This window comes from Lynx rufus, unplaced genomic scaffold, assembly GCF_022079265.1.
Source record: "Lynx rufus isolate CCGP_SWC_20201006 ecotype Redwood Valley unplaced genomic scaffold, mLynRuf1.p SCAF_16, whole genome shotgun sequence".
Taxonomy (NCBI): domain Eukaryota; kingdom Metazoa; phylum Chordata; class Mammalia; order Carnivora; family Felidae; genus Lynx; species Lynx rufus.
The window spans coordinates 22656679-22678941 of record NW_025814830.1 but is presented as its reverse complement, the minus strand read 5'-3'; the positions used below and the strand labels follow the sequence as shown (position 1 = coordinate 22678941).

Below are 22263 nucleotides of genomic sequence, written 5' to 3'. Positions count from 1 at the left end.
ACGCTTTCTGTACTTTAAAGCTCTGTGCCTTAGCTGATGATTGTACTTAATCTCTCAAATGTCTACCTGTGCAGCTTTGGACAGATGATTTAAACTCTCCAAGCCTTAGTTTTCATTAGCATGTGAACAGCCAATTAAGCACATTGCTGCTTCCCCCATCCCAGATATCCTAGTGCTAGAGTGGCAGTATAGTTGAAGGGTTAAGGAGATAGGGCTCTGAAGAATCAGACCTGGATATGTCTCTTGACTCTATCACTTACTAGTTGTGTTTGTGACTCTAACCTCCATGAGAGCAGGGACACTGCCTACTTTTGTACCTTAAAAGCACATTGCCTATCCATAGAAAGTGCTTAAATAATTTTTTAAAGAATTTTTTTTTTTCTTCAACATTTATTTATTTTTGGGACAGAGAGACACAGAGCATGAACGAGGGAGGGGCAGAGAGAGAGGGAGACACAGAATCGGAAACAGGCTCCAGGCTCTGAGCCATCAGCCCAGAGCCTGACGCGGGGCTCGAACCCACTGACCGCGAGATCGTGACCTGGCTGAAGTTGGACGCTTAACCGACTGCGCCACCCAGGCGCCCCTAAATAATTTAAAAAAAAAAAAGTTTTTGAGTAAGTTACTTAATTTCTCTAAATATTACCATTTACATTCTAGTGAGGGAATAAACAGAATTACAGATTGTGATATGTAAAGATCTTCCTCCACTTACTATGGGGTTATGTCCTGATAAACTGTTTGCAAATTGAAATTGTTGTTAAGTTGAAAACACATTTAATACAGCTAATCTACTGAACATCATAGTTTAGCCTAGCCTACCTTGAACATGCTGAGAACCCTTACATTAGCCTACTGTTGGGCAAAATCATCTAACACAAAGCTTATTTTATAATAAGGTGTTGAATATTTCATGTAGTTTATTGAATACTGTACTGAAAGTGAAAAACAGTAGTTATAGGTGTATTGATTGTTTATCCTCCCACTTGCCTGCTGACTGGGTGCTATGGCTTGCTGCTGCTGCTTAGCATCATGAGAGGGTATCATACTGCACATTGATAGCCTGGGAAAAGATCACAATTCAAAATTCAAAGTATAGCATATCGCTTTTGCACCATCATAAAGTGAAAAATCATAAGGGAAACCATTGTAAGTTGGGGTCCATCTGTACTATAAAGGAGTTAAAAGTGCTGAAGTAAAAAATAATGGCGGTAGGAGGGACACCTGCTGTCAAAAGTGGTGACATTTAAGCTATGGTACAAGCTAGCTCTTTGAATGAGGGAAGGGAGAACCTCTCAGAATGAAGGAGAAGCAGAGGTAAAGGCCCAGATGCTGGAATGAGCATGTACTTGCTGTTCTAGAAGTTGAGGGAAAAGAGTGTTCCTGGAGCAAACGGATGATGGGGAGAGATGGCCAGGGATCAGATCCTGCAGAGTCAAAGCAAGGAATGTGAGTTTTATTTTAGGGGTACTGAGAAGCCATCAGAAGGATTTAAGTAAAGGAGTAGTATAATTCACTTCTAACTGTTAAGATAGCTTTAGCTGTTGTTTGGAGAATTGATTGGTCAGACAGGCTCTTTCTTTATGACCTGGATTAAGGTGATGGCAGTGAAGATGAAGAGAAGTGGATGGATTTGAGATATATTTGGGAGACAGAATTAACAGGATTTGTTGATGGATTAGATGTGAGAGGTGAGGGAAGGAAGGAATTAGGTGGTTTCTGGCTTGAGCTGCTGTGTGGAACATGGTGCTGTTTACCAATATGGGAAAGACTAAAGGAGGGGAATGGGACAGAAGGATAGCAATAAAATTCAAAGTTGTGATAACGTTGGATTTGAGGTTCTCTATGAGACATCTAGAATGATTCGGTGCGGTGGAAGGGATATCGGGGATGTGGTCTTACAGAAGCCAGATGGGAAATATTAGAGCATGTTTAGGTGTTAGGGGGATGGTCTGGTAGCAAAAGAGGGAGGAATTGATGTAAGAGGAAGGGATAATAGAAAGGGTGTGAAGTCTGAGTAGGTGAAGGGATAATAGAAAGGGTGTGAAGTCTTGAGTAGGTGAGAGGACAGACCCAAGTGCAGGGTCACTTTATTCTAATGTGAGGGAAGGAGGTGGTAAATCAGTATTTGATGGCTTCTCTGGTATTTTCTGAAGGAAACATGGGTGAAGCCATCAGTTGAGAGTATTTGTAGTTAGTGAATACCGGATGGTGGTAGGTTAAAGGTGTAATAGAGAAAGACATATTGAGAAACTGAGCAGAGGGAAAGAGAGGAGAGATGCTGTGATCTATTAGCTAGTGAGAATGCCTGATGCTGTTTCAGTAGATTTTAGGAGACTATCTAGAGCAATAGTATTTTTGTTTCTTTTTTAATTTTTTTAAATGTTTATTTTTTTGAGAGAGAGAGACAGACAGCATGAGCGGAGGAGGGGCAGAGAGAGAGGGTGACACAGAATCCAAATCAGGTTCCAGGCTCCGAGCTGTCAGCACAGAGCCTGACATGAGGCTTGCGTTCATGAACTGTGAGATCATGACCTGAGCTGAAGTCAGTGCTTAACCAACTGAGCTACCCAGGCGCCCCAGTATTTTGGTTTCTAAATGTAAACTTTTTTGTTGAAGTATAGCATAAATAGATAAAGCAAAGTGCTCAAACTATACCTATAGCTTGATGCATTTTCACAAAGAGAGCACCCTGTTGGGACCAGCTCTCATGTGTCCCAATTACTTTTACTTTTTTTTAAGTACCTTTTTTTTTTCTTAATGTTTATTTGTTTTTGATAGAGTATGAGCAGAGGAGGGGCAGAGAGAGAGGGAGACACAGAATCCAAAGCAGGCTCCAGGCTTTGAGCTGTCAGCACAGAGCCTGATGCAGGGCTTGAACTCACAAAGCGTGACATCATGACGTGAGCTGAAGTCAGATGCGTAACCCAGGTGCCACCCCAAAAAGTACTTTTTAAAATCTTCAGGGACTCTAGGCTGAATAATACAGATAAAATAGTCTGTTTTGGTTCAATTTATTCCTTAAGCTTGAGCCACAATGAGCAGAATGATATTGATGAAGACCTTTCATTAGGTCTGAGCTTGCCCAGTGGCATTGAACTTATTTGTGGGTTTTGTTTTTAATTACAGAGGTTGTGGGGAGCACATGGGAGGAACTAGAAAGAGAAGGTTGGAGGGAAAACCTTTGGACAACTAATCTGTATTTTTGAAGTAGATATTGGCAGTGAGAAGTATTTTCTTAAAAAGTTAGAGGAATTTAATGCCAGTCTTGAATTTTATAGGAAGCATTATACTGTCCTTGTTATAGTTATTTATTATTGTCATGTTGACAAGTGTAGCTAGTGATGGTTGATACAGTGAAATTTAATGTACATTGGCTTCTTTGCAAACACTCTGCCTTGGAAAGATTGCTTTAGTAGTTGGTTTAAATAAGTTGAATAATCTCATTGTTCAAAACTTGCTTTTTTCTTCTTTGCGTTTTACCTTTTGCTCTTTTGAGTTTGGTTAAAGCTCAGGCTTTGTGTGTGTGTGTGTGTGTGTGTGTGTGTGTGTGTGTGTCAAGGACCCTTTGTCAGGGACAGCTTCAGATGTTTATATAGTTGTGAATTAATTTCTGCAGACTGTATTCTTTTGGTTTTTTTAGGAGAGATGATCGAACATGTTATTTTGTCTTATAATTTTAAAATGGTAAATTTTTATAACTATAAACTAAAATATGTATATATGTATATGAAATATGTGGATTTTTAAAAAAATACTTAGAGAGTGTGTGCACGTGTGTGCTCATGCAGGGGAGGGACAGAAAGAGAGGGAGAGAGAGTCTGAGCTGTCAGCACAGAGCCCAGCTCCGTGGCTTGATCTCACAAACTGTGAGATCATGACCTGAGCCGAAATCCAAAGTCAGATGCTTTACCTGGCACCCCTGAAATATGTGGATTTTTATGTGAATGGGCTGTTTCAAAAATTTTTTCCCTGTTAGTACCCATATATTTGAGTCGTTTTAAGAAAGAAAGAAATCAAAGAAAAAAAGCCATCAAGGCAGGTAGACAGAATTAGCTCTTGGTTTCTTAGTGTTTCAATTTTTTTTTAAACTTTTTTTTTAAGTTAGTTTTGAGAGAGACAGAGGGAGTGCGAGTGGGCGAGGGGCAGAGAGAGAGGCAGAGAGAGAATCTCAAGCAGGCTCCTCGCTGCCAGCGCAGAGCCCAACCAGGGCTCAAACTCATGAAACTGTGAGATCGTGACCTGAGCTGAAATCAAGAGTTGGGTGCTTAACTGATTGAGCCACCCAGGTGCCCCTCTCATTGTTTCAATTTATATATGAAGTCACCAGCAATTTCTTAGCAGGTAAGTGTGGGGACACAAAATATGCACTAAAATTTCCCTTTTTATTACCAAAATAATATATGTGCTTTAATTTGAGGAATATATACAGAAATGCAACCCTAATCTTCCCTATGATCATTCATAATCCCGTATTAGACATTTTGGCTTTTTTAAGTCAGCAGGAGATATTTTAAAGTTAATTTCTTTGATCTGATGTAAATCCTTGTAGATATTTTCTTGAATGATTACCACTTGTCAGTAACTACATGTTTGAACTGTGTAATTCCAAATGATGATGTTTGTGCTTATAGTCTGTACCCTGCAGTTTTTGATATTTTGTGTACCTATAGTTCGGTGGTCCCATGTCTGATCTCTGGTTTCTGGTTCTAAACTTGACTTGCCTGTCTTCTCTCCTCCCTCACTTTAAGTCTTTAAGCCACATTTTGCAGTTTGGATGCCCCTCCAGTTTCTTTTCTGTCTCGTTACATGGAAATACATGCGTAGAGACAACAGCCTTGTAAGTGTATATATTTACTTCTTGTAACATAAATAGGATTATGCTATGTGACTTTTTTTTTTTTAACCCACTCATTTAAACAGGTTGATTCTTATATTACTAGATGAGTCCATCTTCTTAAAAACAAGGCAGCATAGTGTTCTGTTGTGTGGACTATATTTTAGTCACTCTCTTAAGATAGGGCTTGAATTTTCAGTTTATTTGCTGTTACAAACAGGATTGCTATAGGCATCCAGATACATACACCTTTGCCAACATGTAAATTAGAAGAGGAACTTGGAAGAAATTTCTGGGTGAAGAGTATACACTTACATTTTGAAACAAGCTGTCAGATCTTATTAGAAGCTTCCACGGTGGACATTTCCAACAGTGTAGTTAAGTCTCTTTCCTGACATCTTTGCCAATACTTGGAGTCAAATCTTTGAAAATAAATTTCTGTCCTTTCTTAAGTAACACATGCAATTTGTGACATTTCTTATATCAAGTCTTTGAACTTCTTTTTCCTTTTTTCTAGACTTTTACATGCACCTATAATTCAAAATAAAATATTCCATTAGCTTTGTGTTTTATTTTTGATTTATTTTTTTAATGTTTATTTTTGAGAGAGACATGAGCAGGGGAGGGGCAGAGAGAGAGGGAGACACAGAATCTGAAGCAGGCTCCAGGCCCCAAGCTGTCAGCACAGAGCCCAATGTGGGGCTCAGACTCCCCAACCGTGAGATCATGACCTGAGCTAAAGGCGGCCGCTTAACCGACAGAGCCACCCAGGTACCCGTAACATGCTTCTATTGTTAAATCCAGATTTCAATTTTAGGCGTTATCTATTCAGTTCCTGTTGTAGATTTAACTTGTCTTCCTGCCTCTGTCACATGTACAGACCTTCCCATTTACATACTCCTTTAATTTAGTGACATCATAATTTTGTATTTGCATTATTATTATGAGAGTTATTCGCAAATTGAGCTATATAGTAAGCTGTTGTGACTTTTTTCCTTGTACGGTTTAATTGGAATTTGTATATGTCGCTAATATTTGTCCTTTTTCTTTTTTCTTTGTTTTCTTTGTGCTTACTGCTAATACCGCCCCACATTCCTTACTACTTGTCTTAAGTGTTCAGGTTGCTTGCTGCCTCATGTTGCCTTCTTCGCTAACGTAAAGTTGTCCTTGTCTGTGTTCCCTGTACCTTTCTTCTGGGTTAAGTCTTACTTAACTGTAGCCATGTTGTCCTTTTTCTTGGTTCATTCCTTATCTATGAAGGGCTTGTCCTCCAGGAGCCTCCTGAGAACATTTCCAGGGGAAGTTCAGTTTTGAAACTTTGCATCATTATTCTGCCCTCAACACTTTTAGGATAATTTGGTTGCGCATAGAATTCTAGAACAGTAATCATTCTCTTTGAGGATTATAAAAAACATGGTTCTATTGCATCCAGCTTTGGATGTTACTACTCAAAGTCCAAAGTTCTTTTGCTTTCTGATTTATTTGTTCAGTCAACAAATAATTTTTTGAGTCTGTGTGCTAGGCACTGTTTTAAGTGTTTTGAGATACATCACTGAGCCTACCTTCCAGAGTTGGGCGGGGGGGCTACTACAATGAGCATAATAATTCAATTGTATAGCCTGATAGAGGGTAATACATTCTGTGGAAAAAAAATAGAGTAGAAAGGGAGGAGGGAAAAGGAGAGAAGAGGAAGAGGCTGGTGGAATAGGTGAGGATTAGGAGTGCATAGTGGAGGGTCAGTGGGCAGAGTGCTGATCACTGTTTGCAATAGAGAGGACAAGGTAGGCCTCATTGAGAAGATAGCAAACAAGCAAAAATAAGAAGGAGGTGAAAGAATCCATTATTATGTACATCTAGGAGGAAAGTATGTTAAAGCGGAGGCCCCAAGGAACAGCTTAGTTTTATGGAACCAGGAGGCTAGTGCAGTGAGTGAGGGCGAAAGAAGTGGGAGATGGAGTCAAAGAGTGATCACCATATTATTTAGGGCCTTACAGGCTGTTCAAGATTTTTCTGTTACTTGGATAAGGGTTGCCAATGGGGAGGGTAGTGAGCAGAGGAGTGACATAACCTGATATAAATTTTAACAGGATTTTTCTGGTTGCTATGCTTAGAACATACTGGGATGGGTGTGGGAGACAAGGATGGGAGTGGGGAGACTGTTTAGAAGGATATTGTGGTAATTCAGATGAGTGATAATGGTTGCTTGGAATATATGATATGGTAGTGGTAGAGGTGGTGAGGAGTGGCTGGATTCCGGATATATTTTTAAAGAAGATACACTAAGATTTCCTGGTGGTTTTATTTTTATTTTTTAAGTTTATTTTGAGAGAAAAAGAGAGGGAAAGAAGTTGAGTGGGGGAGAGGCAGAGAGAGAGGGAGACAGAGGATCTGAAGCAGACTCTGCTGACAGCAGGGAGCCTGATGCAGGGCTCAAACTCACAAACCACAAGATCATGACGCCAGCTGAAGTCAGATGCTTAACTGAGCCACCCAGGTGCCCCCTGGTGGTTTTAGGTATATAGCATGAAAAAAAGAATCAAGGATGACTTCAAGGCTTTTGAACTGAGTAACTGGAAGGTTGGAGTTGCCATCAAGGGAGGGGAAGGTGGTGGGTGGAATAGTTTGGAAGATAGGGAGTTCAGTTCTGTTCAGCACTTTCCCCACCCCTGCCCCCAGGGATATCTAGGAAGCAGTTGGATGTACAAATCTTGGGTTTAAGAGAAATCTGGAGGGGTTTTTTGTTTGCTTTTTTAGTCTGGGCTGGGCATACACATTTTTAAGTCCTAGGAATGTTGGTGGAATTTGAAGACTGCAAGACTGAATGAGATCAGCAAAGCCAGGAACAGTGGACCATGGACAACTCCCAATTAGAAGAGTTTGGGGAGAAGAGCAGGAATCAGTAAAGGCAGCTGAGTTGCTGGTGAGCTAGGAAAACTGTGTGTGCAGGGTCAGTGAACAGAGTTTATCAGGCAGGAGCCAGTGATTGATCAGTTCTGTCAGATGCTGGTGACAGATGAAAACTTGCAAATTAAATACAAACAAAACTGCAAAACCAGTGAAATTCAAATTATACTCATTTTACTAAAGCATTGGGTCCTGTCTGCTAAATTGAAATCTTGAAACAAAATGGCTTATAGAATTGACTATGGTTATGCTGTAGGTTCTTTTTGAGTTAAACATACCAAGATTGACCTGCATGGTGTGGTCACCATGTTTTGCATTTTCTTACCAGCATATAAATGCTTCAGGGAAAAACCATGATGCCACTGGGCTTTGCTTCACAGAAATGCATCAATTGCATTTGAGGTTCCCTTCTGCTTTTGTCTTTAGCCTGTCATTATTAGAGTATTGTAGTACCGACTTGGAGCCAGCGTGACCATAAATGTGAATGGGAGCATTCAATTATTTGGCTACCATATGGAGTCAGATGATTTGGAATGTGCTACTACTGCTTTGTAGATTATTAAAAACAGGAAAATAAAACATTCAATTTTTGTAGAGAAATGTAGATCTCCCACTCTTCCAAGAATAGAATCTTAGGTTGAGGAAATTTTTTCTAAGTTTGTTTATTTTGAGAGAAAGAGCGAGCAGGGGAGGGGCAGAGAGAGAGGGAGAGGATCATAAGCAGGCTCCCTGCTGTCAATGCCCAGCCCCATATGGGGCTTGAACTCACAAACTGTGATATCATGTCCTGAGCCGCAACCAAGAGTCAGACGCTTAACTGACTGAGCCACCCGGGCGCCCCTTGAGAAAATTTATTTTATTTTTTAAGTTTGAGGAAAATTTGAGTATGTTAATTCATGTATTATATCCTTATGTGAAATAACAAATTATTTGGTTGGAGTTTCAAGTACAATGCTTATGAAGATAACAAATTATAACAATTTCAGTGAAATATGATTTAATTTGAAAAGGCTCCATGAATTTTTTGATATGGCATTTCTTTCCCATAAATTCCATTGTTTTTCTCCTCTTTTACTAGTAAAGAGCTACCTATCATATGTCATGTTAAGACTCTGTAATTATGATTTTGCCTCATTTCTTTAATATCTTCTGTCTCCCAAGCAGTGTATAGTTTTGTGTTTAGCTCAATATCACCAACTCTTTATAGATTACTGCCAATTTTGATCTGCTTTAAAATTTTTGGCCAGTGTGTGTGTGTGTGTGTGTGTGTGTGTGTGCGCGCGGGGGGCGGGGGGGGCGGAGGGCGGTTACCCTACCACATTTGTCAGGTGGAATGTGGAGTTGAATGGGTTGTATGTTCTAGTGTAGAACTGGCTAACATAGCTTAATGCCAAGACAGAGCAAAAGAGGAAACATCTATTGGAATGTGTGATAGTTTTACATCCTGAAAGAATATAAAACATAATCATGGTAGTAAACAACAGTTGTAGTCAAACTTGGACACAACTAAGTGAATATTGGACAGTTTTTTCTGGATGCTGTAGGGTTTGGTTGTATTACAGTAGTGATTGTGTTGTAATCATGACTGATACAGTTTTGATAAGTTCAGGTGTGTTACGAAAAATTTTGTTAGCAATATGTGGTATGAAATAAAAATGTTGAGAAAGCCTGTTTGACCCTCTTTTGACTCTCTTTCTGCTTACTCATATTTTTGTGCTCTTGCCTCACTTCTTGATACTTGGATTTAATATCTACTTGTTAATGACAAACTCAGATTATCAGATTCTACCACTTTGATACAAAAAAATTACAAAAGCAACTACTTGTTAGGGCTAAAGGTTTAAATAACTTAGGGAAATTTTAATTTTTTGGCCAATTTTGTAAATATTGAAAAGGTGTGTTGGATGCTAAATTAAATATTCTGTCCCAGTACGAGGTTTTCCAGTTTTGAGGGTTATTTGAAAGAAATGAGATTTAGGGACAAAGCAGACAATGTGGTTCTGTGCTTATTCTTATTTTTTTTTTGATCTTCAGTTTCCTCATCTACAGTATGAAGTTATAACCTACGTTATGAAGCTTAAATAAATGGTGTGTATGAAGCTGACACAGTGCCTGAAAAGTTGATAGGTGCCCAGTTTATGCAGCTTTGTTCACAGCAAACTCTGTAATCTTTATCAGATTTCAGATACCATCCCAAATTGAGGTTATGAAAATGAACACAGTAGTTTGAAACAACAGTTTCCAGCAAAATCCTGTATAATCCAGGTGTTTTTTATTTAGTGATTAATTGCAGGGTTCATGGTATGACTCTATAAACATGACCAGTGGTTGTATTGTTAATAATTTATCAAACATTACCGTGTATTTAATCTGTTAATGTCCAAAAATCTGTTATTGTTGGTTTTATCATTGTACAAATGAGAAATTTGAGACCCAGAATATTGTAATTTTGCTCAATGTCAAAATAATTAGTAAGAGCTAAAGTAGGAGTTCAGGTTTGAGCTTCTGATTCCAATCAAAGTCATGGTTCTTTTCACTATACATAGGCAACCTTCTTGAGGTATGTTATCATTAGGGCATTACTAAGAATTGAGGTTACTGTCTAGGAATTGATGGGTTTATGGAACTCTGATGTTATGAACATAAACATTTTGAAAAGTTAGAGAAGTGGTATGGAAGTACATCCATTTCTTTTTTCTTTTTTAGACTCTGTTTATAATGATAAAATTATTTCATACAGTGTTTCTTTTTTAAAGTAGGCTTTATTTCTTTAGGGCAGTTTTAGATTCAGTAGCAAAACTGAATAGCAGGTACAGAGATTTCCCATATTCACCCAGCCCCAGTGATATCCTTCCCCATTATCAACATCCACCACCAGAATGGTATATTTGTTACAATATGATCTACCTACATTGGCACATCATTATCACCCAAAGTCCATGGTTCAGTCTTGGTGTTCTGTATTAGGAGTTTTGACAGATGTATACTGAGTGCTGTGTATTCACCACTGTAGTGTACAGAAGAACAGTTTCTTTGCCCTAAAAATCCTCTCTGCTCCACCCACTCATTCATCCCTCCTCCAAGCTGATCTTTTTACTGACTCCATAGTTTTGCCTTTTCCAGAATGTTGTATAATTGGAATCATACAGCATGTAGCCTTTTCAGATTGGCTTCTTTCACTTGGTAGGATGCATTGAAGGTTCTTCCATGTCTTTTCATGGCTTGATAGCTCAGTTCTTTTTAGCACTAAATAATATTCACTGTCTGGTTGTACCACTTTATCCATTCACCTACCAGAGGACAACATCTTGGTTGATTGCAGATTTTGGCATTTATGAATAAAGCTGCTATAAACACCCTGTCAACTCCTTTGGGTAAATAGTAAGCCACAGGATTGCTGAATCTTATGGTAAGAGTATGTTTAGTTTTGTAAGAAACCTCCAAAGTGCCTTTTATAGTTGCATTTCCACCAGCAGTGAATGAGAGTTCCTGTTGCTCCATATGCCCACCAGCATTTGGCGGTGTTGGTGTTCTGCATTTTGGCTGTTCTAGATGTGTAGTGGTATCATCTTGTTCTGATTTGCATTTCCCTGATGACCGGTGATGTGGAGCGCCTTTTCATATGCCCATTTGCCATCTGTATATCTTTGGTTAGGTGTCTCTTAAGGTATTTGGCCCGTTTTTAGTTGGGGTTGTTATTGGTTGGGGTTGTTTATTGTTGAGTTTCAAGAGTTCTTTGTGTATTTTGGGTAACAGTCCTTTATCAGATAAATCTTTTACAAATATTTTCTCATTCTCTTGACAGTGCCTTTTGCAGAGCAGAAATTTTAAATTTTAATCAAGTTCATGTGTTTGGTGTTGTTCTTGAAAAGTCTTTGCTAAACCCAAGGTCATCTAGATTTTCTCCCTTTCTAGGAGTTTACATTTAAAGGTCAGTGATCCATTTTGAGCTAATTTTTGTGAAGGGTGTGGAATCTGTGTCTAGATTCATATTTTGGTGTGTGGATATTGAATTGTTCTAGCATCATTTGTTGAAAAATCTATCTTTTCTCCATTGCCTTTGCTCCTTTGTCAAAGATCAGCACAGATCAGCACACTTATTTTAAAGTGAATTTTTAATCTCAGGTGTGAATTCTCTTTGTGAATTCATTTAAGTAAATGCATTCTACTTGTAGGGACACCAGGGATAAGTGAATTCTGGTTGTATACATATGCCATTCCTTCTCCTTGGAATCCTTCATGCTGTTTTACTTGATTTAGTCATTCCTTCAAGAAATATTTAAATTATCTAGTCTGGGCTTGGTACTGTCCTAGGTGCTGGAGACATGAGCGTGAACAAAAACAAACAAGGTCTATTCTCATGCAGTTTCTCAGTGCAGAAGTTCTGAACCAAAAGTGAATGGTTCAGGGATCCTGGCAGTTCTCATGGTCCTTTCAGGGTCAAAACTTTTTTTTCACAATAATGAGACATGAGAGTACAGTGGAGTTTCCCAGAGGGTACGTGGCATGTGGCATCTTAACAGATTAAATGCAGAAGGAGATAATGAATATCCAATTGCATTTTATTGCATCAGACATTAAGAAGTGCAAAAATGTGAAACATAGACATTCTCCCTATGAAAATATTTTTCATAAACATTTAACGTGTAATGGATTTTTATGTGTAATTTATAATGATATTAAAATAAAGAAATACTTAAAAATTTATTGGATTGAATTTCTAATATAGTGGAATAATATATTCTAATATAATAATATATTAGAAATATGTAAATATCATACGTATAAACCACATAGACGAAAAGCTCTTTTGGGGGCCTTAATAATTTTTAAAAAGTACTGAAAGTACTAAGTAATAATTTTTTAAAAGCAATGAAGACTAAGTTTTTTTTTTTTTAAATGGGCAGGTAGGCTTAAAGGGCTTAGAAGTCACAGGGTCAGCTAACTGCTTTCGATTCTAAAGCAATTATTGGCAATATGTAAATGAAAGGGTGTGACTATGGTCCAGTAAAACTGCTTACAAAAACTGGCAACTGGCTTGCAGTTGTAGTTTGCCAACCATTGATATAAAGTGTTCCTGATACCAAAAACCTTGAGAATTACAGTTGTGAGTAAAAAGTTGGTGGTGTAGTTGGGAGAGAATAGGGGAGAGAATAGACCATAAGTAGTTAGAATTTCATTTTTTTCACACTGTTTTAAAGTTTATTTTGAGAGAGCACATGTGTGTGTGTGGGCAGAGGAGGGGCAGAGAAAGGGAGAGAGAGAACCCCAAGTTGGCTCCATGCTTTCAGCATGGCTCCAACCCACAAACTGTCGAAATCAAGAGTCAGATGCTTAATTGACTGAGCCACCCAGGCACCCAGTAGTTGGAATTTCAAATGGAAATAGATACTGTGAAGACAATGTGAAGGGTCATTTGGCCTTTAGATAAATCGATCAGGAAAGGTGCCTTAAAGAGCTGACTTTAGTTAACTGGTTACTTGTTCAGGACTTGATTAGGTATCATCTCTTCTCCTTTTCCTCCACCTCCTGCCTCCTCCTTCTCCTCCAAGTTTAATTTATTTATTTTGAGAGAGAGCACAAGCAAGGGAGGAACGGAGAGAGGGGAGAGAGAGAATACCAATCAGGCTCTGTCTGGACTGTCAGTGCAGAGCTCAATGTTGGGCTCAAATCAAGAGTTTGATGCTTAGCTGACCTGAGCTACCTGGGTGCCCCTCATCTCTCTTTTTTGATCTCCCCTTGGTAATTAGGGATCCCTTTTGCATTGGGAGGCAAAGGAAAAGATAGTTTAATTAAGTATATATATTTTTATATTGAATGTTATTAGACTTAAAGATTAATTTTTCAAGTTGAATTATAAAATGTCTAAAGCATATTTGCTTTAAAAGGATTGAGGAAATTATACAGCCTAGCTTAGAAAATTGACCTAAGTTACGTGACATTAAGCACGTTATTTCTTTATAATTCTTCTTTTCTGAAATTGAGAGTTGGTTAAATTTCTTCCAAGTTTAAAATTTTCTGGTTTGGTTGCCATTTGTCTCCCTCCCCCATCCCTTCTAAATCTTCCCTGATCAGATAAGCTCCAACTTCCATCATTTACTAATTAATTCTATGATCTGAAACCTTTAATTTGTAAATTTATTTTCTTATTCTTGAGGTAGGGGATAGATGCTTAATTTGGAAGTTCATTGAAATGGTTAAGTCACGGTTGTATGTAAACCTTTGAGGACAATACCTGGAACATACTAGGTGTTTAATAAATGTTTGGGGCAGCTGTTTGAAAGAAAATGGAAGAAAGTCTCTACTTTTCCTTATTTAGCTTGCTGACCCTAGGGCTCCACTGAGACTGGCAAGCTCCAGTGAGAGGCATGAAAATTAAAAATGAAAACTGTAGAGGGGTTAAGGAAGTACAAGAGCAGTATAATCCAGATTTATGTATCCATTCCAACTTTAGGGAAAGGACATGGAAACAGCTATTCCTGCCATCAAAATCTCTGTTCCCTTGTTGGAAAATGCTTTACCATATCAAGACATAAGTAATTTTATTTATTTATTTATTTATTTATTTATTTATTTATTTAAAAAATTAATGTTTATTTTCTGAGAGAGACAGAGTGTGAGCAGGGGAGGAGCAGAGAGAGAAAGGGAGACACAAAATCTAAAGCAGGCTCCAGGTTCCCAGCTGTCAGCACAGAGCCCGATATGGGGCTCGAACTTACTAACTGTGAAATCATGACCTGAGTTGAATGAAGTCAGATGCTTAACTGACTGAGCCACCCAGGCACCCAAGACATAAGGTAATTTTAGCAAAATCAAATTCATGAATTAGAACTTAATGAGTTCTTTTGGAATGCAGTGCAAAAACAAAGATTGGAATTATGAGGGGAAAAAATATGTGATTAGAAGATAGATCCAGCAGAGAGAGTCAGTATCAGAATTAGGTGCAGAAAAGAACCGAGTAGATGGAACGGATTAAAGAATAATTAGAAGTCCACAAAGGTGAAAGATTTGAGCATTTGGATTGAAGACTCACCTAGCGTTTTGTTCAGCAAGTGCTGATGGCACATATTTAGATGTTTTGGTGATAATTTCTTTCAGAGACCAGAGCCACTTGTCGGGGGACATGTTACCTGCAAAGGAATAAGAAAAATGACATAAATTTTTCATCTACATCATTATATGTCATAAGACTGTGAGCAGAATTTAAGAATTTTTATAGTTCTTAGGGGAAACAGGTGTGTGACAAGAATGGTAAACTTGTGCAGTTTCTGTAAGAGCTTCAGATTGCCAGGCCCTGAGGCGGTTTCTGCAAACTTTCTTGAGGTGTGGTGGCTGTATCAAAAAATGAACCATAATTAAGGATTCAGGGGGAAAAAAGATAGGCATTTGCCTTTTTTTTTTAAAGTTTTTATTTTAATTCCAGTTAGTTAACATGCAGTGTTATATTTCAGATGTACAGGATAGTGATTCAAAACTTCCATGTGTCACCTGGTGCACATCACAAGCACAGTCCTTAATTCCCAAGGATGGGTATTTGTTTTGTGATGTAATTGTGAGAAATGAAACCAGAATTGTTGCAGTTAGGTTTAAATGATTATTTTGACACAGTTTTGAAGTTTCATACAATCTTTACCTTGGCAGGTGGGAAAGGGGAAGTTTTACTGTTAGCCTGTTAAAAGCAGGCTTCCCTTGTTTTGCAAGATGTTAGTACTTTCATTCTTGATGTTAATAAATTGTAGGTTTGATATAAAATGAAAATATAATTGCTAGTAAAATAGAATTAGGATGTAGAACCAGGTGTCCGACAGAACTTTCTGCAGTGAAGACATGGTTGTACTGTGACCTCCCCCACGCTCCCACTAAAAGAGGATGCAGAGACCTTGTTGAGAAAATGGAAACTCTCAGATTGAAACTTTCTTAACTTTCAACTTCCTGAACTAGACATCTTCTATCTTCTCTGTTCTTACCATGGAGAAAGTATTTCTTCTAACGAAGTCTAGTCACTCTGTCTTGAGTTTTGAATCCCTCGTCACCAAAAACTTTATTGTTCCATTTCTTGGGATTATCCTCTTTTCTGGACTCATCATTCACTATATCAGCATTCACTATATTCTGGTCCCTCCCATTTCAAAACAAAGAAAAAAGAAAAACAAAACAAAAACAAAACCCAAGCAGATAACTACCCTGGACCTTTCAGCTACTTCTTAACTTGCCTCTTTCTGTAGCCATGCTTTTTAAATTTACACAGCATCCTGTTCAGTCTCTTTTGGTCTGATTTACACACCGACCTTATTTCCAAGGTTGCTTTTGCAGAGGTCACCAGTAACTTCCATATCGCCAATCCACGAACACCTGTTTGGTCTGATCATATTTGACCTCTCAGCAGATTCCACATGGTTGACTGTGCCATTATTTTTACTACTTCTCACTGTAGATTTTTTATTGTTTATGTAATTGCACTTTGCCAAAGTTTATACTGTTTGCATTCTAATTTGTAATTCTAATGCCTATGGTTGGTGGGCTTATTTCCATGTTTAAATGGAGTCATTAACTAACTTTAATCCTTTTAAAAGATCACCATTTCTAAATTGCTTATTTTGATTCATTGCTTATTTTAAATAAAGTAACAAAGGTTCATGGGTGCTATATTCCATGAGTTCTTGAATGTTTAAGCATGTGTGCTTATTACCTTTATTTTTTTTTCTGATTACAGAAATAGTACAAGCTCCCTATAAGTATATAATAAAGCATAATTTATTCTAATATTTGTACATGTATCAATAGATCTTCTTCTTAAGTCTGTACCTTCCCTTGACTTCTGAGTTACTGCCCTTTCCTCCTCAGTTCTTTTAGGCTTTTGCTACTCATGTTAGCCTCAGCCAGCAATTGGCCACACCTACGGTTAAAAATTTAGAGTCTCAGGCCCAGCCTTGGCATAATTCTGATTCTGAATCAGAACCTGCATTTTAATAAGATCCCTAGATGATTAGTGGGCACAATAAAGTTTGAGAACTGCTGCAGGCTAAGGGCCACTGCCTCTCTTTAAGGAACCCTTCAATCTTTAAATCTTGGCATTTGTCTTGTTTTAGGCAGGCTCCTCATCTCTGAGACTTTAGATGACATTGTATGTTAATCCTCCTCATCTGCACCCTGAGCTCTTCTGTCAACTGCTTTTCTGCTTAAACATCTCACTCCCACTTTGCATGTCTTCTTTTACTGCATTTCAGTATCTAGCACAGTGCCTAATGGGTTCTGATTCAGTATGTGATGCTTTTTACTGGGGTGGAAGTCTCAAAATAGAGTGATTTCAGCAGTAAAAAGACAGATGTGTAAAAAGACAAATGTGTACTTTGCTTTACACATTTGAATTAGGGTTTGCACTTTCCTCTCCATTTATTGGGCTGTATCACCTTTGTTCAGACTTTCTGTTTTTCCAGCAGCCTTTTACCAGGTCTTTGTCCTGGGCTTTCCCCATTTCAAATCACCAGTCTTACTAGACATATAAATAACTCTTCTTCTGTAGCAACAGAGTTTTCAGAGTTATCTTCAGGAAAATAGAGCTTTTAGGAAAATACATACAATTTAAGTTCCTCTTATTACTTTGCTACAGTTTTGGAAATTAAAATAGGTTGTTTAATTTTTTTCTTAGCATCATTGTTTTATAACAGTGTTTGAATTTTTTTTTTAATTTTTGGCATTTTAAGCTGTTAAGTTTTTAAGGAGACTTGTGTTAAGTTTAATTTTGTCAATATGTGAGAAGTAAATCTTAAAAAATGATTTTTAACATAACATTTTCTGCATATACCCTTTGCAGTGTCAAAATATAGAAAGTACCTCTTTTTCAAAAAGGAGTTGTAATTATAAAGAAAGGAGGAAAACACTTAAATGTTTTAATGGAAGAGTTTTATTTAACTCATTGATTCCTAACAGAGCAAATACATAATCTGAACCTGTACTTAATTTTTACAGTGAGTATTATTATATTTATTATTAATTATATCAGTTCTAGGAATAGTTTTTGGAGAAGTAAAAGAGGTATGGTGATATTTGCATCCTGTCTTTTTTACTAAATTAAGAATGCAAATTCTACTTATTTTGACAATTGTTTTCACTTCACCACTCCCAATCAGGCTAATCTTGATAAAGCGGTTTATTTATTGCCCCCTCTGAAGAAAAAAATGCCAAAAATCACACATCCATATCATGACCCAGCCGGTACCTCCCATGTATGTTGTGTTTGAAACTTGCTTTACAATAATACACTAGTCATTTTTCCCTGTGTGACTACATTTCTCCATTTTAAATGTTTCCTTTGAAAAAAGTAACTGTATTAGCTTCCTGTTACTGCTGTAACAACATTTCCACAAGTGTTAGGATGCAGACATAGTTGAGAGGGGCATTATTTGCCTGCTGTAGTAACATTTTGTAAACTGCAAAAGGTTGTTATATATTAATTACTAAGCATGAGGTATGACTAATCAGAGAAATTGTTCATCAGCCCTTGATAAAAGGAAACTAAGGTTCCCGCATGAAGTTGATAATAAAAGTTTAAATCCAGGGGAGCCTGGGTAGCTCAGTCAGTAAAGTGCCCCACTTGGGCTCAGGTCATGATCTTGCAGTTCCTGAGTTTGAGCCCCACATGGATTGGGCTCTGCACTGATGATGCAGAGCCTGCTTGGGATTTTCTCTCTGCCCCTCCCCCACTTGTGTGCACACGTTCTCGTTCTCTCTCTCTCTCTCTCTCTCTCTCTTTCTCTTTCTCTGAAATAAGTAAACTTAAAAAAAAGTTTACATCCATCTACTTTTTATAGTATGTTAATGTGACAAAGTAATGGTTAAATGCTCTGAAATTACTGAGATAGCATTAAAGGCTGATTATAAAATATTTCGATGTGGATTAAAATTTATTTAAACTTTATACCAAACTGGGCTTGAGATGTAGGCTTTAGAAAGTATAGGTAATACAGGGGATGAATCACTGGAATCTACTCCTGAAATCATTATTGCACTATATGCTAACTAACTTGGATGTAAATTAAAAATTAAAAACAAAAGAAAGTGTAGGTAATAGGTCACTCTTGCTAAATTTTGTAACTTTTTAACTTTGTATTCTGTGGGTTTGTCTTAGTGTAATGTAGTTTTTGTGAAATTTTCAGCTCTGTAAAACCAGTGTAAATATTCTACCTGGTCGAGCAATTCTATTAAGGTTTATTGTGCTAAAAATTAAATTGTAGTTGATCTTTGGCAGACATGGTTGATCACCTTTACAAAGTAAACGTATCTTTTGGAACCCACACTTTCTAGGTTTCTTGTTGATGAACTCAGGCGAGGCAAGAAACTTTGGGAGGTGTCAGGTGAATACTTACATATTTTGGACTGTGTACCATCTATGATATACATAAATACCCATCTCCCTTAGTCCAGACAAAAGCTATGTGAGGCTGGAAATACTGTCCCAGTTTTACAGCTGAGCAGGTGGTTAAGACTAGGTTTGAATCCCAAGTGTGTGTAGATGACTCCAGAATGCTTCCTCTTTTATTGTCCTGACTCAACTTGTTGAGTGGTTTGTCTGTAGATTAATGGTTTTCAGATGGTGCTGTAAGGCTCTGTACAGATCCTTGGAAGTTTGGGAAAAAATGATTTTTTTTTTTTTTTTTTTCTTGAGGAATCAGTCCTTCCCTTTGACTTGTTTTTTTATATTTGGGTTTGGAAAGAGTTGCTCTGCCTAAAACATTTGAAGCTTCCTTCCCTAGAAACCTGAGACCTATCTAGAATGAATATGTATCAGAAAATAAAAATGTAAGTAATAGTAATTTATATTTGTTAGCAAACAGACTGTATCTATTTTCAGTGATCTTTCTATTCCTAATGATGTTTTGTGTAGCTTAATGTTAAAATAAGTTTGAAGTGATCGAATGTACTATTAATAGGGTGGGGAAGTGATTAGAATTAAAATTTGATGTGGAAAGTGGGTAAGCTACAATTTACTGCACAGGGTTCTCTTCCCACTACCAGCTCCTGCCGTGTTTAAAGGCTGCCCTATAAGCATGATGTAATGACAGGTTAAACCCCTGAGTGTACTACCTGACGCAGTGCAAATCTGAGGCCCAGGACTTTATTGGGGCACGGGTAATGCTTCTTTAAAAACAAAACAAGCTTCTCTGTTTAATGAGGCCATTTAAGATGCTTTCCCAGAGTGGGAAGAGAATATAATCTCCGTTTGGAGGTTGAAGAAGGAATTTAATATGGTTATGTGTGTTTACTACTCTCACTGTAGTTTTTTCAAAGGGAGAGAGGGTGTTTTAAAGTATGATGCCACCAGGGGTAGAAGTGAAGTGAGTTAGAAATTGAGGAAATATGGTAGTTGACATCTGGTAAATAGTTAATGAAGAGAGGAGAGTGCTTTCATTCTATAAACACTTAAGTGTTCACGGTTAACCAGCCACCGTGGTGGCCATATATTTCCCAAATACTCTCTGTAGGTCTTAGTTTGAAATCATACCAAATTGTTAGTATCTGTTTTGTTCTACAAAAAGGCATGTTTCCGCCTAAATGTAAGCTGGTGGAAATATGCTGAGGTGTGCACATTGTCTTTGGGGGTCCAGGGCTGGGTCTGAGTTGCACAGTGCAGTGCCCTAGAGCAGTCCCGGAGAAGTCCTGCGCTGGGAGGGCGGAGCTTGTGGGCGTACCCACCGCGTCCGCCCCGCCCCACCAGCCCCGCCCCACGCTAGCTGCGGCTGGGCGCTGCGAGCCTGAGGCCCGTTGGCACTGTGGACTGGAGCAGGCTTTCCCAGCAGTGGGCAGGCCCCAGCCCCGGGCTCCGTGTGGATCTCCCCGCGGGCCGGACCCTGCAGTGACTCCAGAGCTGGCTCCAAGAGCACGCTTGCTCCAGCCTCCTCGCATCCTAAGGCCCTGTCCTTCCCCGGAGCTGGTTAGCTAATGAATCAGGGGAGGACAAACTTCCAGGACCGACAGTTTAGGGCCCAGTAGAAGACGGCTCGGTGATGGCGCCCATTTTTGGAAACACAGGCGAATTTGAGCTCGCATTGGAGGTGTGGTCGATTCCTGTTGGGACGGGAGAGGCTTCATTTCTCGGCTGCTGCGGTAGCCTGTGCTTCTGAAGAGTGAATGGAGTGTTACAGAGCAGGGCACTTACCTTCGCTTCTTGAAAACTTGACATCGGACATGGTTAGGAACAGAAGGTGTCCAGGAGGAGCCTCTGTTACAAATCGTATTTGCTTCTGGAGGAAAGGCTGTGAGCTGCCTGGCTTCTCATGACCGGGAAGTCTACCTCACCTTTTCTGTACTCCTGGAGAGGCATCTTGCTCACATGTTTACCTGCAGCTGGGACAAGGAAAAGAAAAGGTATTGACATTAAGAGACTGACTGGGTTTGCTTAAACTATGAAATGGGAAAGTTGTTGTAAGCCAGTGGAATCTGGATCAGGGAGTGGCTGCAGCATAATTGAGCTGGAGTTTGCAGTGATGTTTCTTTTGATCTGCTGTACTTTTCTCTGTTTAAACCAAGCTTCAGGTTACGTCATCACTCCTGCAGGGTTGTCCAAAGTCCCTTTAGTCCTTGATTCCAACTGCAGGGCTGCTGTAGGGTCAGGATTCTTTTTGTTGGAATTGGGTTCTACCTTTGGAGTTTGGGGAGGTTTTAGCAGCTGCTGTCCTGTAATATCTCCATTCACGAGAAATACTGGCCTCACTTCACTTGTTTTCATGCTTTAGATATGGATTTAAATCCAGCTTTCTATGGTGTTTGGGAGAATAATAAAGATACATTGTAACATAAGCCTGAATGATTGATAGTCAGTGTATAGCTATTTTGCTAGGTCAAGAAATCAAGCAAATATTTTTCTTGCTTATATTTTCCTAGTTGTATTAATGTTGAATACAAATTGAGTTTATAGTCCCTTGATGTAATTAGCTGTTTTGGTTTAGGGATTTGAAAAGGCATTGGTAGATTAGACTGTTTTGTGCTCAGGGAACCACTTTCCAATTTTAATGTTGCTCACTTAAGTGAGCAGTATAAAATAGGCCATGAAAACAAGCATACAGCATATATAGGGGGTGTTTTGGCAATGCTAAGCCCATTGTTTCACAAGTGATGGAAAATGCACACAGATCATCATATGCACAAAGAATCTTACACCTGGGTTATACAGTGTTTCAGGTGAGAACTGATTTCTGTTGTCCCTGAGTGCATGTGATAAGACACATTATGATGGAATTCTGCAGTTTTATAAACTCTTGAATTTTAGAATATTAACTTTAGTGACTGTGGGATTAATCTTTTTTTTTTTTTTTTTCCACTCTGAGCCCCCTCCATTGAGGTGTCTATCCTTGAGTAATCTGGAACCCCAATTGCATTTATATGGTCACATTGGTAACCAGCATTGGTTTTTCAAAGTTTAATTCTTTGCAACAGAATAATGATTATAATTGGGAAAACATTAAATTTCAGACAGTCAGTTTTCATTTTGTAGAAGTAAGGCTTATACAGTTACTAGGAATATA

General features: G+C 38.4%; 1 protein-coding gene and 1 long non-coding RNA gene across 4 annotated transcripts in view; one reads left to right on the top strand and one right to left on the bottom strand.

The window, feature by feature from the left end:
• The window catches only part of SIAH1 (siah E3 ubiquitin protein ligase 1), a 45351-nt gene that overhangs the window by 18941 nt on the left and 4147 nt on the right, over window positions 1-22263 (top strand). The window contains exon 1 of one of the 3 annotated variants that reach the window (XM_047078365.1): window positions 21016-21106. The exons of the other annotated variants lie outside the window; for them this stretch is intronic. Coding sequence (XP_046934321.1) covers window positions 21016-21106 — 91 coding nt within the window. Of the gene's footprint in view, window positions 1-21015; window positions 21107-22263 lie in introns of those variants that run through there. 3 annotated transcript variants of the gene reach the window in all.
• Window positions 566-20983, bottom strand: LOC124511298 (uncharacterized). Its single transcript, XR_006961858.1, has 4 exons — window positions 20898-20983; window positions 14775-14871; window positions 5153-5368; window positions 566-1427 (listed from the first exon to the last, which is right to left on the bottom strand). It is a non-coding gene; the product is annotated as an uncharacterized LOC124511298 (long non-coding RNA).